This window comes from Diorhabda carinulata, chromosome 1, assembly GCF_026250575.1.
Source record: "Diorhabda carinulata isolate Delta chromosome 1, icDioCari1.1, whole genome shotgun sequence".
Classification (NCBI taxonomy): Eukaryota; Metazoa; Arthropoda; class Insecta; order Coleoptera; family Chrysomelidae; genus Diorhabda; species Diorhabda carinulata.
In genome coordinates, this window is record NC_079460.1 from 40,067,554 (window position 1) to 40,082,416 (window position 14,863).

Consider the following 14,863-nt stretch of genomic DNA (forward strand, 5'->3'; position numbering starts at 1 on the left):
CCGTCCTCCGAACATATTCTGAACGAACGTGTCAGACGTGAAAGAAGTTCGTTCTATTGCTATCATTCAATGCTATAAAAATAATTTTAAATATAATTTATTTAGAACAAAAGTATGAAATTGACGATAGCTAGATTATTTTACTACTTGAGTGAAAAATTTCTTCTATTTCGATAGATAATATCACTATTTCCTCTTGTGCTATTTCATTAAATATGAAATCGAACGAACTGACAGATGTGAAGAAGTTCATTACACATATTACCAAGGTACAGCTGCCGTAACGAACAAAACACATCGTATAATTCGCGTTGTTGATGATTCTTGTGTTGACAAAGTATTTAATTTTTGAAAAATTATATGTTTCTTCAAGTAAATTATAAGTAACAATATTTTTGTTTCAAATTCATTTTCATTCATTAAATTGACTATTTTTGCAATAATGGGCCGCATATCAATTGTGTCTTTTTTGTTCAAAACTCGTTTAAAATTGTGGTTATTGCATATACTTAACTAATTAGTGTTTAAACTCGTTGTTTGTTATGTGTTAGTGTTTATAAATTGAAACAAATTCTAGAAACAAGCTTTCTAATAATGAATGCACCAATTATAACCTTACTTTTATCAGCTTGAAATCGATGTAACTAAGAATAGTGAGTACACACTTTTAGCCACTTTGTACGTCCTTCTCATTATTTTCCAATAGTATAAAATATTCTATATTTTGTAAATCCATCCAAAAGAGAATAGATTTTATAGAAACAACTTGCCTCATTAACTTCCATTATTTGTCATTAACTTAACTTTATCAAAAAAAAAAAAGTCATCGTCATTCAATTCACCTGCAAACTTAAATTTCTCTGAGGAATTCGAAAATCATTTAAATTCCGTCGCAATTTTGCTGTAAATTGCCAAGCATAAACAATGATCAAAACATAGAGCGATTGTACCCGAAAATGTCCGAAGATTTTCATCATGAAAATAGTTCAAAATTGTCGAAATGTGCAAAACCCTTTGAATATTATAGTGAGGTAAATAACGCAGAAACAGATTCAAGCGAGGAAGAAATAAATGTTGTCGATTATATCTACCCAACAAATGTCGTTAATGGTAGTTTAATAAATGTGCCAGCAAAAAGTCCGCCATTCAACTGTCAAATACCCGCCGAAAGTGAGGTTAAATTTATCAAAGAGTGGTTAATTTTACATACTGATTTAATTCAACAACAGAACGATGATATTATTGATAAAGATCGAGAAATTTATATTTTGCGAAAAGAAAATGAAATGGTAAGTTCCATTATTTACGCAAATAGTATAAACATAAACCCACGCTTTTCCACTTTTTAGATTCTTGATTTACCATAACGTTTTATTTGCATGTTTCAGCTTAAAGAAAGAATAAGCTGCATTGAAAAAGGAATTTCGCATCAGTTTGAGAAAGCAGGCAACCAAAATATTCAAGAGGTTATTGTGGAAGATATGACCCACGGCCCTATAAAAGAGGAAGTCAATGATGATGATGATGATCAATTTGTAGAAGGGCAGTATTCCCCAAATAATGACTGTTCTCTTGATATAATAAACTATAAAAATGAAAACTGTGTAAATCTAAGTGACAGTGAATCTCAAATAAACATTATTGAACCAGTGTCTGTCAAAAACTATGATGAAAACATTGTAAATACTGTGATTAAACTTGATAGTGAGGACATACTTTTAAACAATCTAGACCATAGCTGGAAATCGAAAAGTGATTATTACAATAGTACAATACCTAAAGAAGTGTCAAACTATAGTTTCACTATAAATAACATTGGTGAATTTGATCCTATGAAAAATTTAAGGATGAGCATTAGGAGGAAAAGAGTTACGAGCAATTCTTCCAGCTTATCACACAATGAATCCTTCAATCTCGAAGAAAAAGAAACATACAGAAAGAGGTTCAAGAAAAAAAAACGACGTAAGTATTTTATAACCTATATTTTAATTATCCCGCCATTGATTAAACAACTTCCTTCTTAACTAATAGAGTGCGCTGTATGATATTTTGTATTGTCTCCATTTTTTGTCCCATAACTAAATTGTAACTAAACATTGAAATATAGATCTTTTAGTAATCAGGTGTATTGGAACTTATTTTTCTAAGACAACTGTTATTTCCTAGTGAAAATTTAATCAAATTACATTTTATTAGAAGTAAATAACTACAAATTGAATATTTGTTGTTCAAGGTCCAACCAAAGACACATATAATGTGTTAATGTCTACAGAAGCTTATGTAACTCAGTCACATGATGTGAGTTTGGGAATAGTATCACCATCAGAATTAGACATTGGGGAGTGTCCAGCTGCTTCATCATTAGAAGTAAGATATTTTAGAAAAATTGTGTTTTTCACTAATACATTAACTTACTTCAGGTACCGAGATGGCGTCACAAAATATATGCGAGCTGTTATACAATGGAAGGAACAGAAAATTTAGATGATGAGGTGTTTAATAAAAGACATATGAAACTTGAAAATGATGAAAGGAGGAGAAAAAGGTGAATAGCAGTGAAATCATTGTAGTGGTATCTACTAGTTCATATTTATTTTTTTAGGTGGGATGTTCAGAGGATACGAGAGCAAAGGGTAATTGAAAAATTAAAACAAAGACAAGAACGGATTGCATTAGGTTCTAAAGGTGAAGGAAGTGAACCAATGATGTCTTTATGGCCAACAGTAGAAGATATTAAATATTTGGAAGTTGTTGAAGAGTTACCAGTTGCAGCCTTTGGTCATCCTATAACCAAATTTACCCCGAGGTATTTCATAAAATTTGCAATAATAACAGCCTTTTTTCAAATATTTATGTTCTAGTGAGTTTCAAGTACCTTGGATCGATAATCCAACTCTGTTAACCAAAAGACCACATGCCCGTAAATCAAAAATGAGGAGAAGAGCATCAAAAAGATGAAATTTAGAATAAAATGAATAAACAGGTACCTGGACTTGGTTTCATATTAAACAAAAAAACGTGAAAAACTTTAAATGTTATAACAAATTTTGTGTAAATTATTGTATATAAATAGAAACAAAAAGTTTTCTGTTCTATTTGTACAAGTTCAAATAAATGTGTGGTGGTCTAGCCAAAGTGAAATACTTGCGTTCAGAAAAGTTTTGTGTGGAATCTGGAGTTTGTTCTGATTTCAATTCTAATTTTGAAATTTCGTTAATCAAAATAAGGCTGATATCTGGAATAGTTTTTTAAGTCTTGAACAGTATTAGAAGTCCTATGAATAATATATCCTATTTTACATTGATTACTGAAATATAGATGTTTTATCAATTCTCAACTTATTTTGATTCTCAAATGACAGTTGTAGATATGAACTGTTTCATGGGAAGCTTCTAATGGCAGTAAATTAAATTTCACAATCTTCAGTCATTATATCTTCTAATTTAATTTGAAAAATTTAATCACAATAAATTCATCTATAAGATAATACCATACAGTTTGAATTCATTGGGACAAATTAAAAAAAAACATTTTCTAAAAGTATGTCCTCCTTTAGCAGACACCTCAACAACACGTTTTGACATTGACTCTATTAGTTTATGGCACATTTTCTTGACCTCATCATCAAGGAACCACAATTTTATAGCAATCGTTATCATTTTTGCAAAACAGCTAAAACTTGATAATATGCCATAAATTCATAATTGGATGCAGGTCTGGTAAATTACCCGATGTGAGATTGTCATTAGTTTTAGAATGTAATTTGATATTTCTTCTAAAATTTAATGAGTTTTACAGTTGTTTTCCATTTGCGACCACATTTTTCTTTTTGGTGATAATAAATTATATTTCGAAACCATCATATACATGTGTTTAAAGAAATTATTTTAATACGCTTCTTATGAGAAATGTTCATCTTTGAAATAACACCTTATTACACAGAACACCATCGACTGATACGCAGATACAATCACAACTGAACTGATGACCTTCAAAATCTAGTCAAACGCGTTTTTAATGTTCAAGTTCAATTCTGAACACTGCCTTTAGAGGGATATAAGCAGTTTGGGGAGGTTCGGGACGTCGAAATCTAAATTAAAATATCCCAATTAATTCAAAATAGTTTTGCATAATCGAGTCTTATCCTTTTGTCTGGCTTCCCTCGTGCATGTGATGTTCATTTGAAAATGTGGCTCCTTTACTGTATTACTGATTTTGTTGATAGTGTAAAGTTAAAGATCTATGAATTACGGGGGAAATTCTACACTTTTTCTAATTTTCTCTCTATTAGAGCTCTTAAGATGACTTTTGTGTGTTTTTCTATGTTTTCCAGTATTATCATATAATTATTAGTCTTTCCTAAATGTGCTATGGTTTTATTGAATTTTGCAATATATATATTGATAAATTGATTGTTCGAATTCTTAATTTATTTTCATTGTTAAAAATGAAATTGTATGAGATTTTTTTCATGGGAAGCATATAATAGAAATGAATCAAAAAATTTCAACATACAATTCATTAAAGTTGAGTTTAAATAATTACTGGTTTAGTTTGAATACTTTACATAACATTTATATTTTTTGGTATATTTAAAAACACATTTCGAAGTCTTCATTAGGAAAAATATTTTTCAACTTATTCACAGATATTTTATTTTTATTATATTAATTTGATATTTAAAATATATTGTATACAGGGATGACATTTGAATTGGAAGTGTTGAAAAAATCATTTCCCGTTGATAATAGTAACAAACAAAGTAACAACATTAAATATTGAATTGTACATTAGTAACTGTGAAAATTCTGGGTTTCTTCAACTGAACACTTTTAATCAAGTGAAAATTGATATTTTTTTTATCGAAACGGAATCTAATTCACCAGTTTGAAAACAAGTGAAATGATACATAACATTTTCCAGTTTTTCGCTTGTATCTAGATCACCATGATTTTTCACTGTCGATTTTATATATGGAAAGGTTATTTCTATCATAACTTTACTTAATATACAAAATTCACATAACTTTACACATAAATCAATTTTCTTAAGAATAATTTGGTATATAGTCCAGGCTACCAAAGAAGAAATGAGGTATTACTTCCGATTTCCATGAACCTGCATCGATTTGCATGAAAATTTGGGATTACTTACTCATATCATCAAAATCTACCATAGGCCAATATGTGCTTATTACTGTTAGGGGTGAAAACTACCCCTTATTGCAAAAAATCAATAAAATCACAAGTGTAAGCATTTAATGAGTAGAAAAATACTTTTAAGGTTTCAATAAACGTTGTTTAATGCCTTAATATAGTATTTATATTTTTTCAACCCTGCTTGATGTATTTCATCCCTTATAAAGCACCCTCAGTTAATATAAAAAAAAATAGTATTTAATTACTTAGTGGTTTCTTACTTATATTGAGTTGACTCTTTTTGTTTGTGTTCAACTTTGTTTGCTTTCCAAATGTTCACCCTTATAAATCATTTCTTATTTTGAAAAAAATTGAAATCAAATGTTTATAGACGTTATTCCTTTTAATTATTTATTTATTTTAAATGGACTTTTTTATCTATTTTGTATTTATAATTTTCAACCCTTACGGTCATTCCCTATTTCGGCTAAAATTGAAAAAATATGTATACAGATGTACTTATAGTTTTTTCTCTTTTAACTTGAATATTATGTATTTAAAATTTTCTACCCCTATAAATCATGAATGAAAAATTTATTTACAAGGTTTATACAATGTTAATATGGTTAATTTTTAAGCAAATTAGTCGCCCAAAACGTAGATTTATAAGGAATTTTATAACCTATAAGTTTTAAATTTCTTTAGCCTTCTATTTTTTAAAGAGCAACTCTTAAAGGGTTCGACGAAAATGGTATCAATCATACTTTATGGTATGATTGTAACTTTTTGTTCCTTATCAAGTATAATTTTCCAGATATTTTGAAAAAAAGGCATTGCATTCTAAATCGTTCAAACTTATAATTATTAGTATGTAAATAAAGTACACTGGATAAATTTTATTTATATTTTATTTCGGCCACAACTTTCTTAGTTTCTTAGTTTTTATGCTAGAGAGTTCTACGAACTCTCATTTTAAAGGTTTTTAAAGGTACTTTGAAAAAGATCTTATGCAATTACCTAACCAAGCAAGTTCATGAAAATCGGAGGTGAAAACCTTGGTAGCCTGGATTAAGAGTATTTTTGTTTAAAATTAGCACTACTTGTACATGGTTCTAAAACGGAACCGAGAATATTTATAATTTTGAGTTTTTTTTTTCATGACAAATATAGTATTTATTTAGTGTTCAGTATCGAAACCACATTTATTTAGAATAGAATTTTAGATTGAAAAATATTGTATTTTGTGAATAGTGTCTCAAATATAATTTCGAATGTTAGTAATCAAATTTCGTTTTTTTATGGGGTAACTGTGACTGTAACAAGTTTTCATCAAAAAGTTAAGATCTCACAAATCAATCTTCAGTAAAAGGGGTTATTTTTATTATAAATGCATTAATTTTAATTCAAATTAATATATTTTTGAGACACTACAGGACGACTTGAGAATATACGCGCTTATTTATGAAGGTTTATACCTAAATGTGATCTTAAGACGTTCTATGTATAGAAAATTATTATTCACTTTCGTTTTTAGTTTCAATGTGATAATATAAAAAAATTAGAAGGAATTTGATATTATTTTTATATTTAGTCGATATTGTATGTTCAGGATTGTATTGTACTTAGACATACTACATTTACTAAGAATATATTTTGTTTTTTAATACACTCTTAAGAATGATTTTTTTGTTTTTTTTTTTAATTTTCCTAATCTTCCTTCATTCTTTCACCTACTTACCAGGGGCGCATCTTCCGCTGTATCAAAAACAGGGGACCTCGAACCCATGTATCACTAAAATTCGAAATTCAGAAAATTTATTTTGTTAAGTAACTCATGTAATGAATACTAATATATATCAATAGCCTTTCAATTTCTGACCCTTTCTACAACTGATTAAAGAAGTTTATCAAAATCAAAACTTATAAAAAATTAAATAAGGACCTCCATGGAACAAGAACAAGTTTCAAATGTGTCCCTATTATCTAAAGGCCAAACATCTCAATAAGATTATTCTTATTCTTATTACCAGTGCTTTTGCTTCTTTGTGAAAAACTTTACCCTCCATTTAGGCTTCTATGCAGTTAGGTTGAAGGGCGCCCCAAAAAATTTTGATACCGAGTTCATCTAGGTCAAGCTACGACCCTTTCAACTATTTTATTAAAATCACTTTGCAATACATAATTGTAGTAGTAAATAAATTGTACCGTATTATAACAAATAGTAACATGTCAGATATATGAGTCAACATAAAATCCTATACCATACATTATTAATATTCTTGCAGAATATTTATTACCATACTATACTACAAATTTCACCACTTATTAATGTATTCAAAAATTTACTTCTGAATTGAATGTTTAATATTTTAGGTAGGTCATATTATAATTATACATACATACTGAGAACTCTAGTTCTGATCTTTAGTATCATTAAATTACTCCAAATCTGGGTACCTTTCCTAATTTTTAGAAACTCAATAGTCGTACAAGCTTATGAGACAGAAGGCAATAGACGTAATATTAAGGAAGCTAATTTAAAGGATTTTTTGTTCTATGGAACGTTGGATTTATTCTATTTTCATAATAATCATTAGATTGACAAACTAACCAAAAGAAACCTAGCACGTTTCCACATATGTTGTGTGACTCGACTGTCCATCTTGCAAACATGTATAAAATCTTTGCAAAGTTGTTTGATCTTGTTTGTTTATAAGCTATTTGCATTTTTGTCCATTTGTTGCTAATTGTACTGTCGTTTTTACTTAGTCAATTATATGAGTAAACGAGTAAAGGCCTACTGTGTACTAGGATGCACGAATAAGCAAGCGATAAGTTGAGAGTAATATTTACTATTTATCAACATAAAAATATTTAAATTGAAATCAAGTTCATATCTATAAGAGAATAACTCTTTTTTTCCTAACTTCCTTAATTTGTATTTAGGAAATCATTTTGTTAAATGGTTAAATACGTTCAATGATTTTATCCTTAATTTACATTTTACATTTATCTATGTTGACACATCAGTGACGTGTCAAGATGTCATGCAGGACAGTTATAAAATACTAAATAAAGGTTTGTGATTAAATAAAATTACCCTTTAATTGAATACGATAAAAATAGATGTTTTAATGTTAAATTAGTGGTAGTGTGAATAAGACATGGTTTTAATTTTCCATTAAGTTAGAAAACCGACTTAGTTTGTATTGATAAGATAGATTTATCTCCACTACCGGCTATAACCTGCAAGCTTTTCTATCCACGTAAAGATGTTAGGATTTGGGAAGAAAAATCCATTGCAACCCCAAAATGCAAATAAACAAAAAACTCTTCTTACTTTAACCATACTTGCCTTAGCCGCTGTTCTTTGTAAGTTCTTTATGTGCTGCTACTCATGGTTATTTATAAATTTGATAATTTTTAGCTTTTGCCACCAGGCTGTTTTCCGTATTGAGGTTTGAAAGCGTTATTCATGAATTCGATCCTTATTTCAACTATCGTACAACCAAATATTTAGCAGAAAAAGGGTTTTATTCTTTTCACAATTGGTTTGACGATCGTGCGTGGTATCCCTTAGGAAGAATTATTGGAGGTAAGTCGAATATATCTACAAATAAGAAACCTAATTTCATAAAGTATGAAGGTACATTTTGTGATTAATGATTAATCATTTTTAGGTACTATTTATCCTGGTTTGATGGTAACATCGGCAGCAATTTATCACTTATGTTGGTTGCTCAATATTACTATAGATATTAGAAATGTATGCGTTTTCCTAGCGCCTTTATTTTCATCTTTTACTACTATTATAACATATTTGCTCACTAAAGAAGTTAAGAATTCAGGAGCTGGTTTGGTAGCAGCAGCTTTTGTTTCAATTGTTCCAGGATACATCAGTAGATCTGTAGCTGGTAGCTATGATAATGAGGGTATTGCAATATTTTGTATGCTTCTTACATATTACACTTGGATAAAAGCTGTGAAAACTGGGACTATTTTTTGGGGAACCCTCAGTGCTTTGGCATATTTTTATATGGTAAGTAATTAATTTATTGAATTATATGATTTTGTTATGATGTTTATTTAGGTATCTTCATGGGGAGGTTATGTCTTTCTAATCAATTTAATACCTTTACATGTGTTAACTCTTATGGCAACTGGTAGATTTGGACATCGCATTTATGTGGCATATAGTACTTTGTATTGCGTGGGTACTATTTTGTCCATGCAAATATCTTTTGTAGGATTTCAACCAGTTCAGAGCTCTGAACATATGTTAGTAAGTATATTTTAATTTAATTCATTTCATATGTTACATATATTAATTTTGTTTCAGGCTTTGGGAGTATTTGGCTTATGTCAAATAATAGCATTTATAGACTACATTCGTAGTAAACTATCTAAGACAGACTTTGAAACTCTATATACATTCTTAATATACACAGTTGGAATTCTCACCATATTAGTTGGAGGTATTTTGACAGTATCTGGAAAAATATCACCATGGACAGGAAGATTTTACTCGCTGTTAGATCCTTCATATGCCAAAAATCATATTCCCATTATAGCTAGTGTTTCAGAACATCAACCTACCTCTTGGAGCTCTTTTTACTTTGATCTGCAAATTTTGGTGTTCCTATTTCCAGCTGGTTTATATTTTTGCTTCAAACACTTGACAGATGCTAACATTTTTATGATTCTGTATGGAATTACTAGCATTTACTTTGCAGTAAGTTACTACAAATAAATTTTATAACTGAATAATTGTGAAATATTTTAGGGTGTAATGGTACGTTTAATGTTGGTACTTGCTCCAATAATGTGTATCCTCAGTGGTATAACTATATCTCATTTACTTTCTAAATTTATGAAAAATGTAGATGTTCCTAAACAAACTGAAAATAAAAAATATAGGAAAATAGAAGCAAATCAAGGCTTCAAAAATGAAATATCTTCAATATTTGTTGGCATTGTTACTGTCTTGTTGATTTCCTACACATTCCATTGTACTTGGGTTACATCAGAAGCATACAGTTCTCCAAGCATAGTATTAAGTGCTAGGTCACATGATGGAGGAAGAATAATATTTGATGATTTCAGGGAAGCTTATTATTGGTAAATAAGAAAGGTTTCAATATCACACATTTTTTCTCTAATCACTTTTTTTAGGCTAAAGATGAATACACCTGAAGATGCTAAAATCATGTCTTGGTGGGATTATGGTTATCAAATAACAGCAATGGCTAATAGAACAATTCTCGTTGATAATAACACATGGAATAATACTCATATTAGTAGAGTTGGTCAGGCAATGGCTAGTACAGAAGAGAAGGCATATGAGATAATGAAAGAGCTGGATGTAGATTACGTGTTGGTAATTTTTGGAGGCCTTACTGGTTATTCATCTGACGATATTAATAAATTTTTGTGGATGGTTAGAATAGGTGAATGTTAGGAATATAAGTTCTTTATATTGAAAACATCAATTTTTATGTATTTTTAGGTGGTAGTACAGATCGTGGTGCTCATATAAAAGAATGGGATTACTATTCTCCCAGCGGCGAATTTCGGGTAGACAAAGAAGGTTCTCAAACTTTATTGAATTGTTTAATGTATAAAATGTGCTATTATAGATTTGGTCAAGTATATACAGAAGGTAAGATGTTCATCAAATTTTTAGCATTCAGTTTCCTAAATAATAAAACTTTTTAGGTGGAAAACCGCCAGGTTATGACCGTGTGAGAGGGGCTGAAATCGGAAATAAAAATTTTGAATTGGATGTATTAGAAGAGGCGTATACAACTGAACATTGGTTGGTGAGGATATACAAAGTTAAAGATCTTCCAAACAGAGGGGTGTAAATCTACATTTATATTTTACATTTCTTTTTTTATGTAACATATTAAATAAACTCTTATTTCTAATTGAGTGTCATTTAATTCCTTCAATCAATTTATTAATTATTTATATTATGTAATCGTTTTTATGAGAGTTGGGTTTCATAATAATTGAGAGGAATAAAATTCAATAAAGGACTGAAAATTCGGTTGTGGGAAATAAAGAAGAGAAATAACACTGACGATAGGACCGTGGAATGTAAAGAGTACATACTGCAAAGAAGCACTGAAAGTCTTAACACGGGAAATATAGAGCGAATGTGTTACGTAGAAATAAATATACATAAAGAAAAAATAAGTATAATAATAAAAGAAGTGTTTAGCATGATGCCAAAGGAAGACATCAAAATAGGAGACTTAAATGCAAAAATTAGCTAATTTACAGATAACAATCATCCTGAAGGCAAATGGTTTGATTGAAATTATACAGGGTGAAGAAAAGTATGAAGATATTACAGATGATAAGAAAAAGAATTATGAGATATCTGAAAAATACCAAAGAGGATGGAATTGTGTATCAAAAATGCAATAACAAGATGGAAATAGAGGCAAACAGTGATTCTGATTTTGCGGGTGACAAGACGACTCGAAAAAGTACCACAGGATAAGTAGTCTATTTTTGTGATGGACCAGTTAATTGGAGTTCACTAAAACAACCTGTAGTTGCCTTGTCAAGCACTGAGGCAGAGTTTATTGCAGCTGCAGAATGTGTAAAAGAACTGTTATATTTAAAAGTAATGATTGAACATTTGACTAACTTTAACATGACTGTAACTTTAAAAATTGACAATCAAAGTACTATTGCTATTATAAAGAATGGTCATTTCAATAAACGCAGTAAACATATAGATTTGAGATACCATTTCATTCATGGAAAGATCAGAGAAAATCTAATCACAGTGGATTACCTACCTATGTACAGAAAATATGATAACAGATATTTTCACAAAACCTTTATGTAAGATTAAATTTTTAAAATATAAAAATGGAAGGAACTTACAACTTATAGTAACGGAAATATAATGTCACCATCGAAGAAGGAAATACGAGAAACAATACATGGACTAAAAAACGGTATACCCACGAAATAGAATCATAATTATCAAATACGGTAGAACTCCTCTAAGACAAGAATCTATCATTTAAGTAATATATAGGAACAAGAGATAATGCCAGAAGCGTGGATAATGATACCAATACACAAGAAAGGGAAAAAATATTGGCTAAGATCATAGAAAGAAGTTTGGAGAAAATTTGGACAGATACTATCAATGCGGGATCAGATCGGGAAGATCTGTTACAGATCATATTCCCACACCAAAGCAAATGCAAAGTATAAAGTATGGATATGATGGGTAAATTTGCTCAGTTCGAAAAAGCTTACGATACTGTCAATAGACATTAATTGTACAGCATTATGAATGATCTTAACATTTCAAAAAGCTAATAAGTTCACCAAACCAAAGGATATCAAAATGTTTTCAGACCAATACAGGATTAAAACGCTGTTCAATGTTAGTATTAGAATGTAAAATCGGTTTGAACAGAGAAGGGGCACTAAAAATAAAGAGAACCCAACTACTGGCATACGCAGACGATGTACTAATCCTTTCAACATCAGAAAACGATGTTAAGATAATTTGCAGATCCAAATATTATTTACACCCTGGAAAACTTTTCACAATTTTGTACAACGTAAGTTGTTGAAATTTTCAATAATGAGCCATGATATTAAATTTTATTGAAGAAATAAAATAAAATCACTCTAAGTGTACGTTCTCTCACAATAATTCTTTTAGGTTTTATCTTTTAACTCGGTATACTTCAATTTATCTACAATTATTGCTACATTCATACCACACCTTTCGTTTACACCAGCGCCATTTTGGAAGGTTTTTGAACTGTCATTTATTGTATAGAGCTGGATACTTTTTCAACTTTTTGTTGAATTTCAAGTTTTTGATCTGTTTTATCGTATACAATTGGACTTTTTCCACTTTGCTTCCAAATAAGATACACTCCGGAAACTATGATCTGTAGATCACCTATCAACATATCAGGAGAATCAGATTTTTATCACAGTTTACGAATGTCACGTCGCGTTGGATTTTTGGCGGACAATCAAATTTGCACCTCGACCTAGAAAAACCCCTCTTTTTATTATTTTAGTTTCGCGTTTTAATTTTTCCATGAATTTCTTGTTTTTTCTGATTTCATACCTAGATAGATTCTAGGTGTATAATAATTGCTGTGGAGGAGTATTAGTTATTTACCCACTCACAGGAATTTGACACTAAACTTTAATAATATAGAGCTATTTTTATTTATAAAACGATAAATTATATAAACCATGAGCCTCGGTAGTTTGTCAAATTTTAACCATATAGTGGAATTGTTCAGTTTCGTTAAAAACATTAAACGAAATAATCCGTTAGCTGATGGTGTTTATCCATTCGTATTTCAGGACAGAAAAGGTTCTATTCAGATACGGATTACTTTCAAAACCTTTTCCAAAAATTCGGGATTATACCGATCATAGTCTCTGAAAAGCCCCATAACAGAGTCTTTCATCATGATTAAGTCAATGTTTTTAATCATTTTGAAGACGATTTATTATCTTAGTATCATTTTCGCTATTAATCAAATTTATTATCATCACGAATTATTCGTTGCATTTGCAATAAATATTTTATCAATATGAAAGTCTATATTTCCTGCATAGAAAATATTTATTGAAATTCAATATATCGATGGAGAAAGAAATCTTCAACAGGTAAGGAATGATATAATAAACGGATTGGAATTGAATACATAGTGCGAGTAATCTTGAAATAATGTAGCGCCGTTCATGATACTTGTGCAGACATATGCGGCGTTGGAGCAATTTTATAAGGGCCCCCAATAAATTCTATAATGCTGTTTTATTTACAATTTATTAAATTGAAAGGTTATTAATGCGTTGTCGTCATTTATCTCAAATAAATAAGCTCAATAATTTGAAAAGTGTCGTCTTAGACAACAAATAGAGTCATCGATCATAATATTATTTCACATCAGAAATTGGAGTACTTTATTTGATCATTTTAGCGTTTTATTACATTAGCATATATTTTTTGATGTTTTTGTTTCATTAGGCATACCCGTAACTAAAAAATAAATACTTTCCCATAGTAAAAACTGTTGTATAAGAATAATGCCTCGGTATAACTTTTAAAGTATCCAAATTTATAATAAAAGTTTTAAAATATCGTTCCACGTATATGTGTGTAGTAAAAAACCACCTATGTACCTACTATTCAATAATATTCTTTTATTCATTCCTACATATATATATGTGTAATTAGATGACCTTGGAAACATAATAGTATCAGTCGCGATATATTGATTTCGGTTTTAATATATTCACTCTATTTAAATTCAAATCAGTTTATAAACAAAATATACGATTAAGTCTAAATACAAAGAAAATTAGTTCAGTTTTATTCAATATTTTATTCATTGAACGTATTAATTCTTGTTCCCATATGTGTCCTATTTTATTTTTAGAAACATCGAATTTCGAAATGTTGGTAAAGATAAAAAATCTTTTAAATATCTCGCTTGGATCTTTATCGTTTATATTCCAAATTTATTAAGAGTATAGAAATGATTACTGTATTATAGGGTTGTATGGTTGTTATTATAAATTTGGTTTCCATAATTAACTGTTTTTTCAAATAATTTTTTGTTTGGAAAATAAAGACAGAAATAAAGCCTTGTGCAGCTATTTTTTAGGAAAGAATTAGGGTTGTATAAAGACTGGTTTGCATATGTTTAATCTGGGCC

At 29.5% G+C, this 14,863-nt stretch overlaps 2 protein-coding genes and 1 long non-coding RNA gene across 3 annotated transcripts; 2 read left to right on the forward strand and 1 right to left on the reverse strand.

Moving 5' to 3' along the window:
- The first annotated feature begins 61 nt into the window (after window positions 1–61).
- Window positions 62–6,819, forward strand: LOC130901545 (male-specific lethal 1 homolog). The gene is made up of 6 exons (XM_057813001.1): window positions 62–1,289; window positions 1,389–1,962; window positions 2,234–2,367; window positions 2,421–2,545; window positions 2,603–2,806; window positions 2,862–6,819. The coding sequence occupies exons 1-6, from the start codon at window positions 957–959 to the stop codon at window positions 2,956–2,958; spliced, it is 1,467 nt and encodes a 488-aa protein (XP_057668984.1). The 5' UTR covers window positions 62–956; the 3' UTR covers window positions 2,959–6,819.
- Window positions 6,820–7,781: 962 nt separating this feature from the next.
- Window positions 7,782–11,065, forward strand: LOC130901549 (dolichyl-diphosphooligosaccharide--protein glycosyltransferase subunit STT3A). Its single transcript, XM_057813016.1, has 9 exons — window positions 7,782–8,510; window positions 8,566–8,733; window positions 8,819–9,177; window positions 9,229–9,420; window positions 9,478–9,870; window positions 9,922–10,256; window positions 10,311–10,585; window positions 10,645–10,797; window positions 10,854–11,065. The coding sequence occupies exons 1-9, from the start codon at window positions 8,411–8,413 to the stop codon at window positions 11,000–11,002; spliced, it is 2,124 nt and encodes a 707-aa protein (XP_057668999.1). The 5' UTR covers window positions 7,782–8,410; the 3' UTR covers window positions 11,003–11,065.
- On the reverse strand, window positions 8,566–13,111 carry LOC130901555 (uncharacterized). The gene is made up of 2 exons (XR_009060296.1): window positions 12,901–13,111; window positions 8,566–8,748 (listed from the first exon to the last, which is right to left on the reverse strand). It is a non-coding gene; the product is annotated as an uncharacterized LOC130901555 (long non-coding RNA).
- Window positions 13,112–14,863: the final 1,752 nt, after the last annotated feature.